General features: G+C 41.0%; 1 protein-coding gene across 9 annotated transcripts in view; it reads right to left on the bottom strand.

The window, feature by feature from the left end:
* The window catches only part of ADAMTS9 (ADAM metallopeptidase with thrombospondin type 1 motif 9), a 162,402-nt gene that overhangs the window by 95,608 nt on the left and 52,131 nt on the right, over positions 1-14,663 (bottom strand). For all 9 annotated transcript variants that reach the window (XM_060402249.1, XM_015102339.4, XM_042236610.2 and 6 more), the window contains exons 13-16: positions 10,415-10,596; positions 10,189-10,325; positions 8,401-8,518; positions 8,056-8,151 (exon numbers count right to left, since the gene is read on the bottom strand). In XM_060402249.1, coding sequence (XP_060258232.1) covers positions 8,056-8,151; positions 8,401-8,518; positions 10,189-10,325; positions 10,415-10,596 — 533 coding nt within the window. The remainder of the gene's footprint in view (positions 1-8,055; positions 8,152-8,400; positions 8,519-10,188; positions 10,326-10,414; positions 10,597-14,663) is intronic.

The raw sequence follows: 14,663 nt of genomic DNA, 5'->3' as shown, positions 1-14,663 counted from the left end.
TACCTCAATTTAAAAAAAGAAAGCGTATGATTTAAAAATATATTATTAATGAAATGAACATTTATAAAACTGGTTCCCACCCAAATAACTCTTTATATTTCATTCAATAGTTGAACCTATTGAATCTTTGTTGTCCTGTTTTGACAGATGTTGAAATTGAAAATCCATGACCACTATGATGCTCAAATATCACTTCTTTGGCAAGACCCACTGAGGTAGTCAGCCTCTAATATGGTCCCAACGATCCTTGCCTTAGATAATTATACCTTGTGCTGTCCCCTCCTACACTGAGTTGCACTGACTGTATAATCACTAGGATACTGTGATGTCCAAGGCTATGTCTAAGGCATTAGGACTCCACCTTGCTCTTCCTTGAATCTCTGGCTTTGGGAGAAGCCAGCTGCTGAATTGTTAAGATACTCAAGCAGCTCCACTGAGAAGCCTTCTGCAAAAGGCAGCAAGGAACCAAAGCCTTCTGCCAAGAGCAATTAAGTGGACCTGCTAGCCCCAGTCAAGCTTTCAGATAGAATCACAACCCTAACTGAAGTCTTCACAGCCACTTCAGGAGAGACCGCAAGCCAGAAGCACCCAGCTATGCTGCTGCCAGATTCCTGACACATGGAAACATGTATACTGTTTACACTTGATTCTAAGTCACTAGATCATGAGATAATTTGTTGCATGGTAAAGCCTACCTGGATCATTCTTTTTAAACCTTCAAATCCCTTCCATCCAAACTTTTTATCCAATTCCTAGCTTAATTTTTCTCCATAGCACTTTGTTTATGCTGTCTCCACTCTCCCAGAAAAAGAATGTAAGCAAGGATTTTTGGACTGTTTTGTTCACAGTTATATCTCAGCTTCTGAAAGAACACATGGTAGATGCTCAAAAATAGTTTTTTTTTGAGGGGGGAGGGAGAATGAATGAATCTACTGCAAATATTGCAAAAGATGAAATAATCAGTGAAGCTGAAAGAGTAATGTTAGAGAACAGCTTGAGTCAAGTGCCAAAACACTGGCCAACACGACAGAGTTAGACCAGTCAGACATTTAAGGAAAGGAAAGAAAATGGACAAAGAAGATGAGAGGACAGCTGCTTCAGAAGGAATAATTTAGTTCTCCAAATGTCAAGAGAGATTGTTGGGAAAGTAAATAAAAAAAAATCTCAGGAAGCTTTTTAAAAAATGATTCCTTTTCAGATTTTACTGTTGAGCTCAAACTTTAAGCAAAGAATGTACCACTCTGATGTTATATAACTTGACTCAAAAACTTAGGCAAAAATATTTATCCATTGACATATTCTCCATTCTAAAAACCTGGGCATGGGTAAAATCAAAATGTAATTTTGTTGAACGTAAGAAAAAATAAAATTTATTTTCATACTTTTTGATTAATTTCAAATAATATCCCAATCACATTTTCTCCCTAGTAGTTATTAACTCAGTTGGTAAAGAATCTGCCTGCAGTGTAGGAGACCTGGCTTTGATGCCAGGGTCGGAAAGATCCCCTGGAGAAGGAAATGGCAACCCACTCCAGTACTCGTGCCTGGAGAATTCCAAGGACAGAGAAGCCTGGCAGGCTACAGTCCATGGGATCGCAAAGAGTTGGAGACAACTGTGCAACTAACTTTCACTTTCAGTTACTATAAAAATTTTTAAGTACCACTCTTTTTTTCCCCAGTACAACTGCTCTTTGAATAATGAACTATTCCATGTTTTAAGCCTGACATGTAACAAGTACTCAAGAAAGCAGAACTACAAAACATTTGAGCTCTGAATAAAATACTAGAAAGAGGCCCCTTCTCTTTAGTAAGTTGTACACAATCAGCATACCTCAGCAGGGAAGGAACCCTTAAAACACACAGGCCATACAAACACTTAGGTGAATAAAAGGAATGTGGAAACTTAACTCAGAGTTGGCAAATAGGTTTCTTCCCAGACACCAATGTTAATCATTTGGTACTAGTTACTCAAGAAACTATGGAGAACAGGATTTCTTTCCAGCATCATGTCTCAGCATCATTAGTGACATCTGTTTTGGTTCTGGGATGGGTAGAAACCAAGTTATCCCAGGCATCTGCCACATCCTAACATGTCTTTCACTGATGCAGGTGATGTGTTGTTTTTCACCATGCAGACCAGAAGCAATGCATATGCAGAAGAGGTTGAGAGGATTTAGGGAAATCAGATATCGTACTTTTATGTGGAAATGAATGAAGGCTGTGATGTAGCTCTGAACAGACTCCATGCCTCAGTGGCAGCAGGGCCCTTGTTTTTGTAGACACGGGAACCTCACAGAGTTCACCACACTGGGCACTATATGGATGCAAAGACTATTCTTTGCAGGCTCAAGAATGAACTGCATCAAATTTGGTCCCTAAAGCAGTGCTTCACCTACCAGAATTTCTACCCTTATAAGCCTTATCTTGGCCCTGAGGGAACAGTAAGATGCTTTCACTTGAAACGGTTGGGAAGAGAGTGGTGGCACAGGAAACAAAGCCTTCAAAAACACAATCTTTTAAAAAAGGTAATCCAAGATCTTGGTTTCTTTTTGATTCAAAATCATTTGATTGTCCCTACTACCAACAGAATGTTGTTTAAACTCCTCAGCATCACTCTCTTATCTTGACTTATTCTTCCAACCTCACCATTCACTCCCACCAATAAACCTTGACTTCCAGTCATATTCATCCCCAGTTCAGCTACACATATTTCTATGTGGAGGCAATAAACTGAAGTGGTTAAAGGTATAATATATGAAGTCAGACCCATAAGATTTGTCCCACTTTGCTTGTGTGACCTCGGGAAAGTTTCTCAACCTCTCTAAGCCTCAGTTTCTTCCTCTGGATAACGGCTTTCTTACAAAGTGAAAATGAAAGTGTTAGTCACTCAGTCCTGTTGGAATCTTTGCAGCCCTATGGACTGTAGCCTACCAGGCCCCTTTGTCCATGGAATTCTCCAGGCAAGAGTACTGGAGTGGGTTGCCATTTCCTTCTCCAGGGGATCTTCCTGACCCAGGGATCGAACCCGGATTTCCCACGTTGCAGGCAGATTCTTTCCTGTCTGAGCCACCAGGGAAGCCCAGCTTTCTTACAGAATTGTAAATTTTGAAAAAGATAGTGCATATAGGATTTGGTAGCTGGCAGATCAAAATGCCTTCAAATGCACTGTCTTCTCATCACGCTTTTATAGATGCTTAATTTATGGATAAGAAAAGCATGACTTAAATATTGTTAAAATATTTTCTGAGGCCAGGTGACTTCTAATCATGGAAATGTATCTCCAGAGCCTGTCAACCACCAGTTTTTCAAGAAGAAAGCCAACAAATGTTCATGAATCAGTGAATGATTTCAGGCATTCTTTACCTTATGTGCAAATTGAAAGCAAATATGTTTAGCTATAGATTTTTTAAAAATTAAGTTGATTTTGCTAGATTGCATGAACCTCTTTAAGTAAAGTCAACACTTAAAAAGGTGCTTGTATAAGCCTAAGAAAGATCCCAGCCCATAGTAGGTGCTCAATCAACGACACTGAAAGAACAAGTGACCGACTGAACCTGACATTTGTGACAAGAAGCACAGAGAGCTTTCAGCCAAATAACTGTTTTCCTATCAGTATAAACCTCTGACAACCTCGTCTCCCCACAGCTCCTGCAGCATGAGACCCACCAGTCATGCAAGATGCAGGAGTTTCAGTGGGTCACTGGTTGGCGAAGAGGTTGTTTCTGTGGCACCTCAGGCCTCCTAAGGCTGCCTCCTGATGCGGGCACTTGCGTGGCAGTGGCAGGATGTGCTGCCAGCAAAATCACCCAGTGCTTTCAAGTGGAGTCGAAGGCTAGCTACCCAGCTGATGCATCACTGAAAATGGGGAAATGAGATGTCACAAGGCCAGTTCTGTAAATTAAGCGGTAATCCAGTTCTGTCTGTATTAAAAGAGCAATCATCTATCCTAGGTTAATTCTGGGGACCCTTTCCAACATCTCCAGGCTTCCTCGCATGCTTATGCTGACTTGGGGGCATTTCACCCTTCACTGCATGCTCTTTATCCCAGCAAATGGTGAGTAGGAAAGGAGATAGGAATAATCAAGTGAAATGGAGTTCCTGCTTTATCTTGAACTGAATCGATTCCTGTCTTCTCGCTGACACTATTCATCAAAGGTTAGTATCCTGGAGACAAATAAACACCATGGAAATGACTCCTTTTTCTCCTTAAGAAATATGAAGATGGTAGCACTGGGTGCAACTTGGCTTTAACCCAACTGGAGGGAGGGGTCTATGTTGAAAGGACGACCTTTGACACAGAGGCTTTCTGCTTCGGTACCTCGTGAAACAAATAGTTTCCTGAAAACAAGCGTCTACTGCCCAACCTCCCACTAATGCGATTAGGGAGCTAATTTCCTGGGTTGGTTTCCCCCCCATTTCACCCATCAGAGCTGGGCGGCTACAAAGGCCCTCCTGGAAATTGCTTCTTCACCAACACATGCAAAAAGAGTATGCCTTGACTGACCTTAAAAAAAATATGAGGGATAAGGATGATGATTGCTTAGCAACGAAACAGCTGGGGCTGGACTCCAGCAAGACTCAACTGGGGGCTTTAAAATCTTCTTAGAGCATTTGCTGTGCCTTCCTTCAAACTGAGAGTAAACATTAACACACGCCAGATTTGATAACAACATCATACTCTTCCTAACTTGTTAAGAAACCACTGTAAGGTTCAAAGGCTTTGAGGTCTTAACCTTCACACTCGGTGAACTGTGACGTACCATCTTTGCTTGCACTTTTCATTTGCTTCCAGAGAGACGTTCTTTGACCAACAGGTAACTTTCCCATAATGTTCCATTAAAGAGCCATGACTACTTCAAACTGGCCGTCCCAGATGACAAACCTTCTTTAATTTTGCTTTTATTCTTTACAAGGAGATTAAGAAACCTCTAGTGAGACATCAAAGGATATCGGAAGGTCCTCCCTAATTTAGGTGCACAACCTGGTTGATGAATTGAACTGAGGGCACTGCTTAAAAGGGTATTTTTTCCCCAGAAGGAGAAGAACACTGGAGAAACCTTCTCCTTTTTGAGAAGAAAGGAATGGTTCAACATGGCATTTGGCTCTCAGGAAATTAACCAATAAAGGAGGCTGCATGCAATGCTGCTGGATTTAATTAGGAAGTAGTAAGACCACAGAAATCACAGGCTCTAATTTATAACCCAGTCCACGAAGAAAAATGTCTGACCCATTTTGTACAGTGGTTGAAGGAAAAATGTGGGATTCCCCAAAAATAATTTGAAAAGGATCCCCAATAACTTTGTTAACTGTTTTAAAAGGCACCACTCCTTTGAGTATTTAGGGTGTGGAAAAGCTGATGTGACCACTGAGAACTGATTCCAAGAAAGATTTAATAGTCTTTCTTAAAAGAAGAAGTGGAGAAGGAAATAGCAACCCACTCTGGTATTCTTGCTTGGAGAATCCCATTGACAGGGGAACCTGTCTGACTACAGTCCACAGGGTTGCACAGAGTTGGACATGACTAAAGCAACTTAGCATGCATGCTTAAAAGAAGGAGGGCTTCCCTGCTGGCTCAGTGGTAAAGAATCTCCCTGCCAGTGCAGGAGACATGGGTTTGATCCCTGATTCGGGAAGATCCCATATGCTGCAAAGCAACGAAACCTGTGAGCCACAGCTCTAGAGCCTGTGCACCACAGCCCAGGAGACCCAACTACTGAGCCCACATGCCCCAACTACTGCAGTCCTCGTGCTGAGCCTGTGTTCTGCAAGAAGAAGAAGCCACTGCAATAAGAAGCCTCTGCACCCTAACTAGTAGTCCCCCACTCTCAACAGCTAAAGAAGAGTCCTTAAGCAACAAAGACCCAGCACACCCAAAAATAAAGAAAGAAATAAACTATAAACAAATAAAAGAAGGAAGAGTCTATATATTTCCATCATAATTCCATCCCCATTAATGGCAGGCACTCAGTAAAGATAGCGTGAACGATGGTTATTCAATAACTCAGCCATCATGTACTTGGTTCATATTATGTAAAGGCTTTATATCTTGAGCTAAAGATACAAAATCACAGCTTCTGATCCTAAAACAGTAGTGGTCACATGAATATATAAGAAACAAGTCTCAGCTGAGTTGATAGTGACTCCATTCTTCCAGCTGCTCAGGTCAAAACTGTGGAGTCTCCCTTGAGCCTTCTCCTTCTCTCACATACCATATTCAAGCCACCCACTAGTCATGACGGCTCCACCCTCAAAAGATATCCAGATTTTGACTAATTTGACTATTTTACTGCCAATTCTACTGCTCCCATTTGGAGCTAAACCACTAGCAACTCTTTGATTATTTCAAAAACTTCCTAACCAGTCTTTCTGTTTCTACCCTGACCTTTCCGGTACCTACCAGAAGGTAGGTAGGTCTGTTTCTACCCGGTACCCTTTCCCCCGACCATCCCCTCATTCTCAGTGTAACAAGTAGGGTACTCTTTTGAAAATAGAAATATGACTCTATCATGCTAGTCCTTAGTTCAAAATATCCAGTAGCTACCCTTGTCTCTTACAATACAAGTTCTTTCAACAGTTATGTATGGCCCTCTCTGATTTAGACCTGATACGTGTTTAAACTCATCTGAGGGGGAGCGTGGTGGGCTGCCGTCTGTGGGGTCGCACAGAGTCGGACATGACTGAAGCGACTTAGCAGCAGCAGGACTCTCCTCTGTGCTTACACAGCTCCAGCCACACTGGCCTCCCTCTATCCTTGGAACAAATTAGACGCATTACTCTTTCAAGGGTTTCACACTGGTTATTCCCCTCTGCCTAGAATGCTCTTCCCCAGATATCCATTATCACTTGCTACAATTCAAGTATTTTCAATTCTACTGTTCCTGCTCCACCCTCAGTATCGAAATTTCCTCTATTTTCTAATTTTACTTATGACCTTCTAACAGAATATAGTTTGCTTATCTATTAAGTTATTGTTTATCGTCTATCTCTTCCCACTAAAAAGTAAGTTCTAAGAAGACAGAGATTTTTACTTGTTAATGTTTTTGTTCAGTTTGCTTATCATGCCTAGAACAGGGCCTGCCACATACTAAATAAGTGGCTGGCTGAATGAACAACGAGACATTGCAGAAAATGCTACAACAGAGGAATGTGCTGTAGAGCCTCGATAGAGGCTGTATTCGAGATGGATAAGTAGAGTCCCTGTCTGGGCATTATAAGAAAGTCCACTCATTTCTTTCAAAAATTGGCAGCCCAGCAAGACTACCCTGATTTCTTCTAGATCCAAGTGCAACTCCTGCTGTTTTCCACAGCTAAGAAGAGTCTAGTTGTGCTAAGTGACTAGCTCAATCCTTTTCTGTCATTATCCCAGTCCCCATGTCCTTTTTATAAATTAAAAATGATTGGGTGAATTTCTTAATCATTTATGAAAGTTTACGAAATAATAAATTGAAGTGGAACTGGGATAAGCCACCAGCTTAAAAAAAAAAAAAAAGAACACAAAGTTCCTGGTGAGTTGTCGTTAGAAAACAGGAATAAATTTGAATTACTCATGATCCTGGCCATGGTGAGAAAAGGATGGAGAATCTACAGAAAAGCAAGATGGGCCATGTTAGTAATGACCTAAGAAAAATATTGCCAGTATAGAACCTTTTGGAATGATCAAGCATAATGAAATATTGAATAAGTCCACCTGTGGTCTGCTATTGGTTAAGTAACACCTTTATGAAAACACTGGCATGTCAGTTACTCAAAAGACAGGTTTTTTTTTTTTTTTTAATGACTCAAAAATAGCAATGATTTTATGCTAAACTTAACAAGGCTAGTGTTTTCAAAATTTGATTTGGGGCATTTCTATTTTCTAAGATCCAGAGTCAATTGCTTGATATTGACTAGTGTAACTACACGACTCTTAAATCAATATACTGAGGGTATAATGTATGAAGGAATATAAAATAATGAGTTTCAAAATCAACGTCTTTTATGAAATCTGAAAGCTCTCCACATGCTATAGGGAAAAGGAACCAGAATTCCTACAAAAGGCAGGGGCACCCATCTCACCTAAGTAGTTATCATCCTCTGATTTCCCTGAGAAACTGTGCTGCCGCACATCGATGTTGGTAGCACCAGCTGGAATTAGGACCACAACGTTGTAACCTGAAAAGAATTGAGCAGCAATTGAGCATTCCACAGACTGGTTCATTTTCTCTAAGCATGGCGTAAAGGGTGGCGACAAAGGAATGTATCAGAATTCTCACTGTTAGGCGTCTTATAGCCAGATGGGTAATATACCTTAACAAGACTGATTTTATGTTTTACACAAATACTTTTACATATTACATGTGGTTAATAATGTTAACAGTTTGACTATTTTTCTTCTCACAGCTCTTAGGAACAAATTCTTACCATAATGTACTGTGTTAAATGTTCCTGCCACCGTTTTGCACGAAGAATTATCGCCACCACAAACCCCACATTTATCTCTCCGGGCTTTTGAGTTTAAAACATGATCGCATCCAGCTTGCTTTTAAAAAGAAAACAGTTGAAATACATGGTAAGTATTAGAGAGGTTATAAATTCTTAGGTAATGTGTTTCTTTGAAAGAGGAGCATTCAAAATGACAAGAACTTAAAGTCTCTGTAAACTTTTAAGTGTGGTGAACTCAAATAGTCCTTATCTTTGCTATGGGAAAATGTGGTCCTTGGACCAGCAACCATGAGCATCCCAAATGATGTTGGGGATGCAGAATCTTAGGCCCCACCCAGATTCACTGAGTCAGAGTATATTTCCTGGCATGTAAATAAGATCCTTAGGTGCTTCATCTGGAGATTAAAGTTTGAGAAGCGCTGGCCTACAAGTAAGTAAAGTAAATGCGAAAAACAGCTCAGGAATGAAAACAAAAAAACAAAAAAATTAAGGCATGGCTGAGGGCTATCCCATTGAAGAGCTCACACCCCATCTTAAGGTAGCAGTCCCTGTCTAATCCAGGCTACTGCTGCCATGCAGAAACAGGAGGGTAGTGTTGACATTTCTCAATTTTCCAAGATATTGAAAATTTGATTTTATGTGAAATCCCTTATGTTTAAACACTGGCTATGAATGGAGGATTAAAGCATGACTGCAGGCTGCCAGGTTGAGGCTTCAGGTTCCAAGTGGCCTCTGCAGTGTCTTCCTATCTTAACACAACACAGCAGAGTAGACGAGAGCCTGCAAACATCAGTGGCAATCACCAGAAGACCAGGAGGTCAGAATTCACATTCTCATCTATTTTGCTCCTTCGAATGAACCAATCTCTGAGGAGAAACTCCATGTTTTGCTCTAGCATGGAGTGACAAGGAAGTCCTCACTGTAGCTGTGGTCAGGAGTTGGGTGAAGCTCAGAGACTCTTCCATCAAATCCTACCAGTAAGGAGCTTCAATGTGCTCTGGACTGCTTGCAAGGAACAAATGCATCATCCCAGAGCCTGGCTGTGTAAGAACTGATTTCTGACTGATGAGAACAGAAAAATAGTGCCAAACCTCAAGAAATCAGTGCTTTGATGCTTTACTATCTGCCGGAAGTGTTATTTAGTTTCTAAAACTTGCTGTCAGGAAGCTTTTGGGTTTAACCTTATGCACGATGGTTAAGGTAAAGAAGTTGTGTATAGTGTCGATTATGATTTCCTCACAGGGAAGTTTCTTGCAGGCCCCCACAGAGAGTGTCAGAAAAATGTAGGGCAGTGGCTCTCAAACTTTGGCATGCATCAGAATCATGTAGTGCTGGGAGGGATAAATTAGGAGTTTGGGATTAACAGATATACAGTACTGTATATAAAATACATAATCAATAAGGATCTACCATATAGCCCAAGTGCAGGGAACTATACTCAATGTTTTGTCACAACCAATAAGAGAAAAGAAAGGATACATATATATGTACACACACAGATAAATATAATTGAGTCACTGTGCCATACACCTGAAACTAGTGTGACACTGTAAATCAATTACACTACAATGTTAAAAAATCAAGCAAAATAAAACACAGAAAAAAAAGAGAATCAGATGGTGCTCAAGCTGGTCTGAGGACCCCACTTTGAGAACCACTGCCCTGGAGATAATGCACAGACACAAGCGGCTGCTATTGTACTGAGGAAGCTACACATCAGTTTGGCAGCAGGACAACATAGTGAAGAGAGCGCCATCTGGGACTCACCCGGCACAGGCCTTGGACACAGATGTCATTGGTGTCCTGGCCACACGGCGTTCCATCTATCACTCTGTCACGGAGCTGATAGTAGGCTGTGCTCCCTGCCACCCTGCAGAACAGCTTGCAGCGGTCCTTCAACAAAACTAGACAGGAGAAACACCATGCGACGTGACTTTTGTGCCTGGACCCTGCGCCAGCCTGCAGCCGTGGGCACCTCCCCAGGTGAACTTACTTCCACTGTATTTTGGGACCCAGCGCACGTTCGGATGCAGACCGTTGATGTTGAAATGCTTTCCATCAAAGTGAGCACACTGTTCATCTCGGAAGTCTCGCTTCTGCTTGGGACACGGCTCTGTGTTGCAGGACTTAAATTTCATTCTGCGACCTATACAATACTTGCCACCATTTCTGGGCCTGATGAAAGGTAAAGAACACACAGGCTGTATTATACTGTGTTTCTCTAGTGTATTATAATATTGTATGCTATAATGTGGCTTCCTGTCTTGGAGTGAGGCAAATGTGAAGTGGTCAATGCCAGTGGCCAGGACAAGGGCTCTGGGGGTCTGGGTTTGTACTCTGCCTTCAACATCATTAAGTGTTTAACCCTGGGCAAGTCACTGAATGTCTGCAAGCCTCAACCCTTCCATGTGTAGAATGGAAAAGCACCATTCTGATAAGGTAAGGCAGTTTTGAGGATAAAATGAGAGAGCATTTAACTTAAAGTTTGAAATATAAAACCTGGGGTCTATCAGGTCATTTTCTGTCCTCCATGCCCTGAACGTCCACATTCCTTTAAAGACATAGAAGGAGAAAAGGTACAAATGAATACGTGGAATGCTCCTGTCTACTTCTGTACCATGGTATTCTCATGGGTGACCATCCTAAAACTTGCCCCATTCTATTTCCATTTATTTCTTTCCCTCTTCTCTCTTTTTTTCTCTCTCCCTGTATGACTATTGTTTTTTGTTTTGTTTTACAAATAAAATGGGATAGGATGTGCTCATATTTTGACTAAACTTAATAGGAGAAGCAGGAGAGAGTGTACTGGTTTCATTAACTTGTGTGTGACAAGAGTGTGGAGGATGCCTTGCAAAGCACCACAGAACAATTTAATCTCAGCATGCAACCCCGCTCATGGATTTTCCAGATGTGACCCAGAGAGTAAATTATATAACCCATCTCCCAACGGTCAACAGCTTGCCAAGTGCATCATGGAAACGGGAAGATCACAGAATCAGAGGAAATCAGACTCACCCACCCACAGCTAGAGCAGCCTGGATACTGTAGCTACTCTAAGGCACCTCTCAAGCTAAAAGATTTCTACCTTTTGTGTTTAGAGTGAATCTTTCACAGTAATTCGGACAACAAGAAGTGTTGTGTCCCCCCCCCCTTTTTTTTTGTTTTGTTAAACTAGGACTTGGGAAATGGGAACTATATCCATGACGTAAAATACAGAATCAAGGGCAGTCTAGCAGAGCTGGGCTGCCGTCTATGGGGTCGCACAGAGTCGGACACAACTGAAGCAACTTAGCAGCAGCAGCAGAGGCTAAGAGTTGGATCTGGTTTCCTGTCTTGGCCCTAGCCTCACTCTGTGACTAGAGACAACATTCTAGCCTCCCAGAGATTCAGTTTTCCTCTTCTCTAAAATGAGTGCACACAGCAGATGCCTAAAAATGTTAGCGACTCTGACGTCATATTTCAGCACAACCCAACCCAATCCAATCCAGCAGTTTGTTTGTTATGGGTGAGTCAGGTCTCATTGGCCTTGCTGAGTGCCTGAGTCTCAGGAAGGGATGCCTGTCTATGATACTCTTATAAACGTGTTCCCTCCGCGGTGGAGAGGGAGGTAAGAGCGTGGGCTTTGCAGTCACAAGCTGGGCAACTTTGTGTGAGCTACCTGGCCTCTGTGAGCTTCATTCTGCCCAAGTGAACAGAGGTGATACTGTTCACCTGAAAGGCTTGTTATAAATGAAGAGTTCAATAAGGAGTATGGTAAGTATTCATTGTTATTTATCATGAAGGCTTTATCGAGGGATGCAAAACAGCACATAATCCAGCAACATCTATGTATGATCGTTTCCCCATTAAGCCCATGTGACTTACATCTGCCTTGCGTGCTTGACTAGCCTGTACTCACACATATCTTGTGCAAGGGAAAGCCAGCTGAGGTACTTTTATACCAAGGGAGAGAAGGTTCAGAGAAATTAAGAACTTTGCCCAAGGTAACACAGCTAACAAAAGAGCAGAGACCAGACTGAAATTCAAGCTTCCCAGATTCTCCCTGTGCTCTTTCTGTTTCATTACCCAGGAGCTACAGCCCAGAGTCCTGTCTTTTTCTTTTTTGGTACCATGTAGAGATGCAGTCTTGGTTTCCTGGATACCAAGTATCAGTACCAAAGCAACCCAGTCTCATGCATAAAATATCACTGATGACACATGAATAACAGAGCAGGCTCAGATAGCTGTAAAATCTGTTTTTCCATTTATAACGAAGATCCCCTTCAACTTTTTTCTCAAATTGAAACAAACTTCATGGAATTTTTTTTTTTCATGTTTCAACTGACTACAGCGGATCCATCAGGTCATTTACCTGTTGCCTGAAAGTAACTCATGTTTCTTCCCTTTTGAAAATAATTTCTTTTACAGTCGACTTTTTTCTTCCAATTCTCTTATATAACAAGTGTTTTCTGACTTTTGAAACTGAACAAGAGCAGCAAACAGTTACCATTTGCAGGTGGCTTCCCGTTTCACATAGTAACACTGTCCACCTTTGCTTGCTCTGACCACTACCAAAAGAGCATTTTTAAATTTCTTTTTATAACTGACATTAAAAAAAAAATAAAGAACACATAGAAAACATTCCATGTATGAGGCACTATTGCTGAAGGTTATATACAGACCCTGGAAACAGGTTTGAACCCCAGCCCTGTTTCTTAACAACGGTGCAATCTTAGGCAAATCACTGAATCTCTCTAAGTCTTAGTTTCCCTATCCATAAAAGGGAGATGATGCTAATATCTACTTCATGGGGCTGAGTGAAGGTTTTATGGTGAATAGATCTGAAGCACTTGAACATGGCCACCCACACAGTAAATGTTAAGTTATTCCAAGTGTCTGTAACTATAGTCCATGGGCCAAATCCAGCCTACTGTCTGTTTTTATATGGTTAGTGAGCTAAGAATAGTTTTTAACACTCTAAAATGATTTAGAAATAAATAAAAAGAATATTTTGGATCACATAAAAATTATATGAAATTCAAATTTCCATGTCTATAAAAGTTCTGTGGGGATATAGCTACACCCACATGTTACATATTATCCACGTATGTTTCTCAAGTTGTAGACAGCTGATGCTCCCCAAATCTAAGATATTCACTATCTGGCCTTTTACAGAAAACGTTTGCTGAGCCCTGAGCTGGTCTAGCATACAAGGCACCATGTCACTTGCGAAGATAGGTCACTGACTGTGCACAGCCATCCTGTGCAGTAGGTAGCGACATCCTTGTTTCTGAACCTTTGCTTGAACTGGGTTTAGAAATGTTAACTAACCTGGCAAGTTCCCATGCCAGTTAAGTGAGACACACTGGCTGAGAGACCAGGGCAGGCCTTCCTGACCCAAAGCCCATGACCTGGCCTCCCTCCCACAGTGCCGCTCTTGAGACAGGTCTCTTCCCATTTCAAAACTCATTCCATGACTTTATTTGCTTTTTGTGTGAAGGCAAATGGTATTTTATGAATGAGCATAAATTTGCCCTTTAAAATATTTGGCTTTAAAAAAATATTCTAGACAATAGGATCTCTACTGAATCTACATGGACTGTGTAATGGGGAGGGCTTCAGACAACTGAATTTCATGGAAAACTTCTTGTTTTAATTTAATAATTTAGCTGAGTGGGAGTTTTATTCCCCCCTTGGCAAATACTGAAAATTATAGGAAATATAACTTTAAAAATAGTATTAGTCACATTTTCCAACTACTAAAATCCTTTTAAAAATATTGTTTCTCAAACAGGGATAGAAAGAACTTAAGGAAATTGCTGATTAATTACTACGAAAGTAACTGTATTCAGCATAGGCAAGTTGAATCATATATACAAAGAAAATTCACAATGCTGCATGGCCAAAGCTTTGGGAGAATTTTGCAAAGATCATTGTAGGCATATTCTACCTATAGGGAAAGTTAAACTTTGGTCTGCAAATGGGTTTGAACAAAAATCTCAACATTTATGTTTACTTACAACAAATTAGGGTTAGCACTAGGAAGAAATTTCTAATGATACAACAGGCAGCATGAGAAGGTAAATGTGTTTTCCATATCTGGACAGTTTTAAGAAGGGGTCTAATGACCAATTATGAGGAATGCTGAAAGACTATTCAAGGGTTAGATGGGATGGACCAAGGAGCCATACTAGCAATCATTAACAACTTTGTCAAATGGAATAGTCTATGGGACTGGATCTCTATACATTCATTAGTTAATG

Source organism: Ovis aries, chromosome 19, assembly GCF_016772045.2.
Source record: "Ovis aries strain OAR_USU_Benz2616 breed Rambouillet chromosome 19, ARS-UI_Ramb_v3.0, whole genome shotgun sequence".
Taxonomy (NCBI): domain Eukaryota; kingdom Metazoa; phylum Chordata; class Mammalia; order Artiodactyla; family Bovidae; genus Ovis; species Ovis aries.
This window is presented reverse-complemented; position numbering and strand designations above follow the sequence as displayed.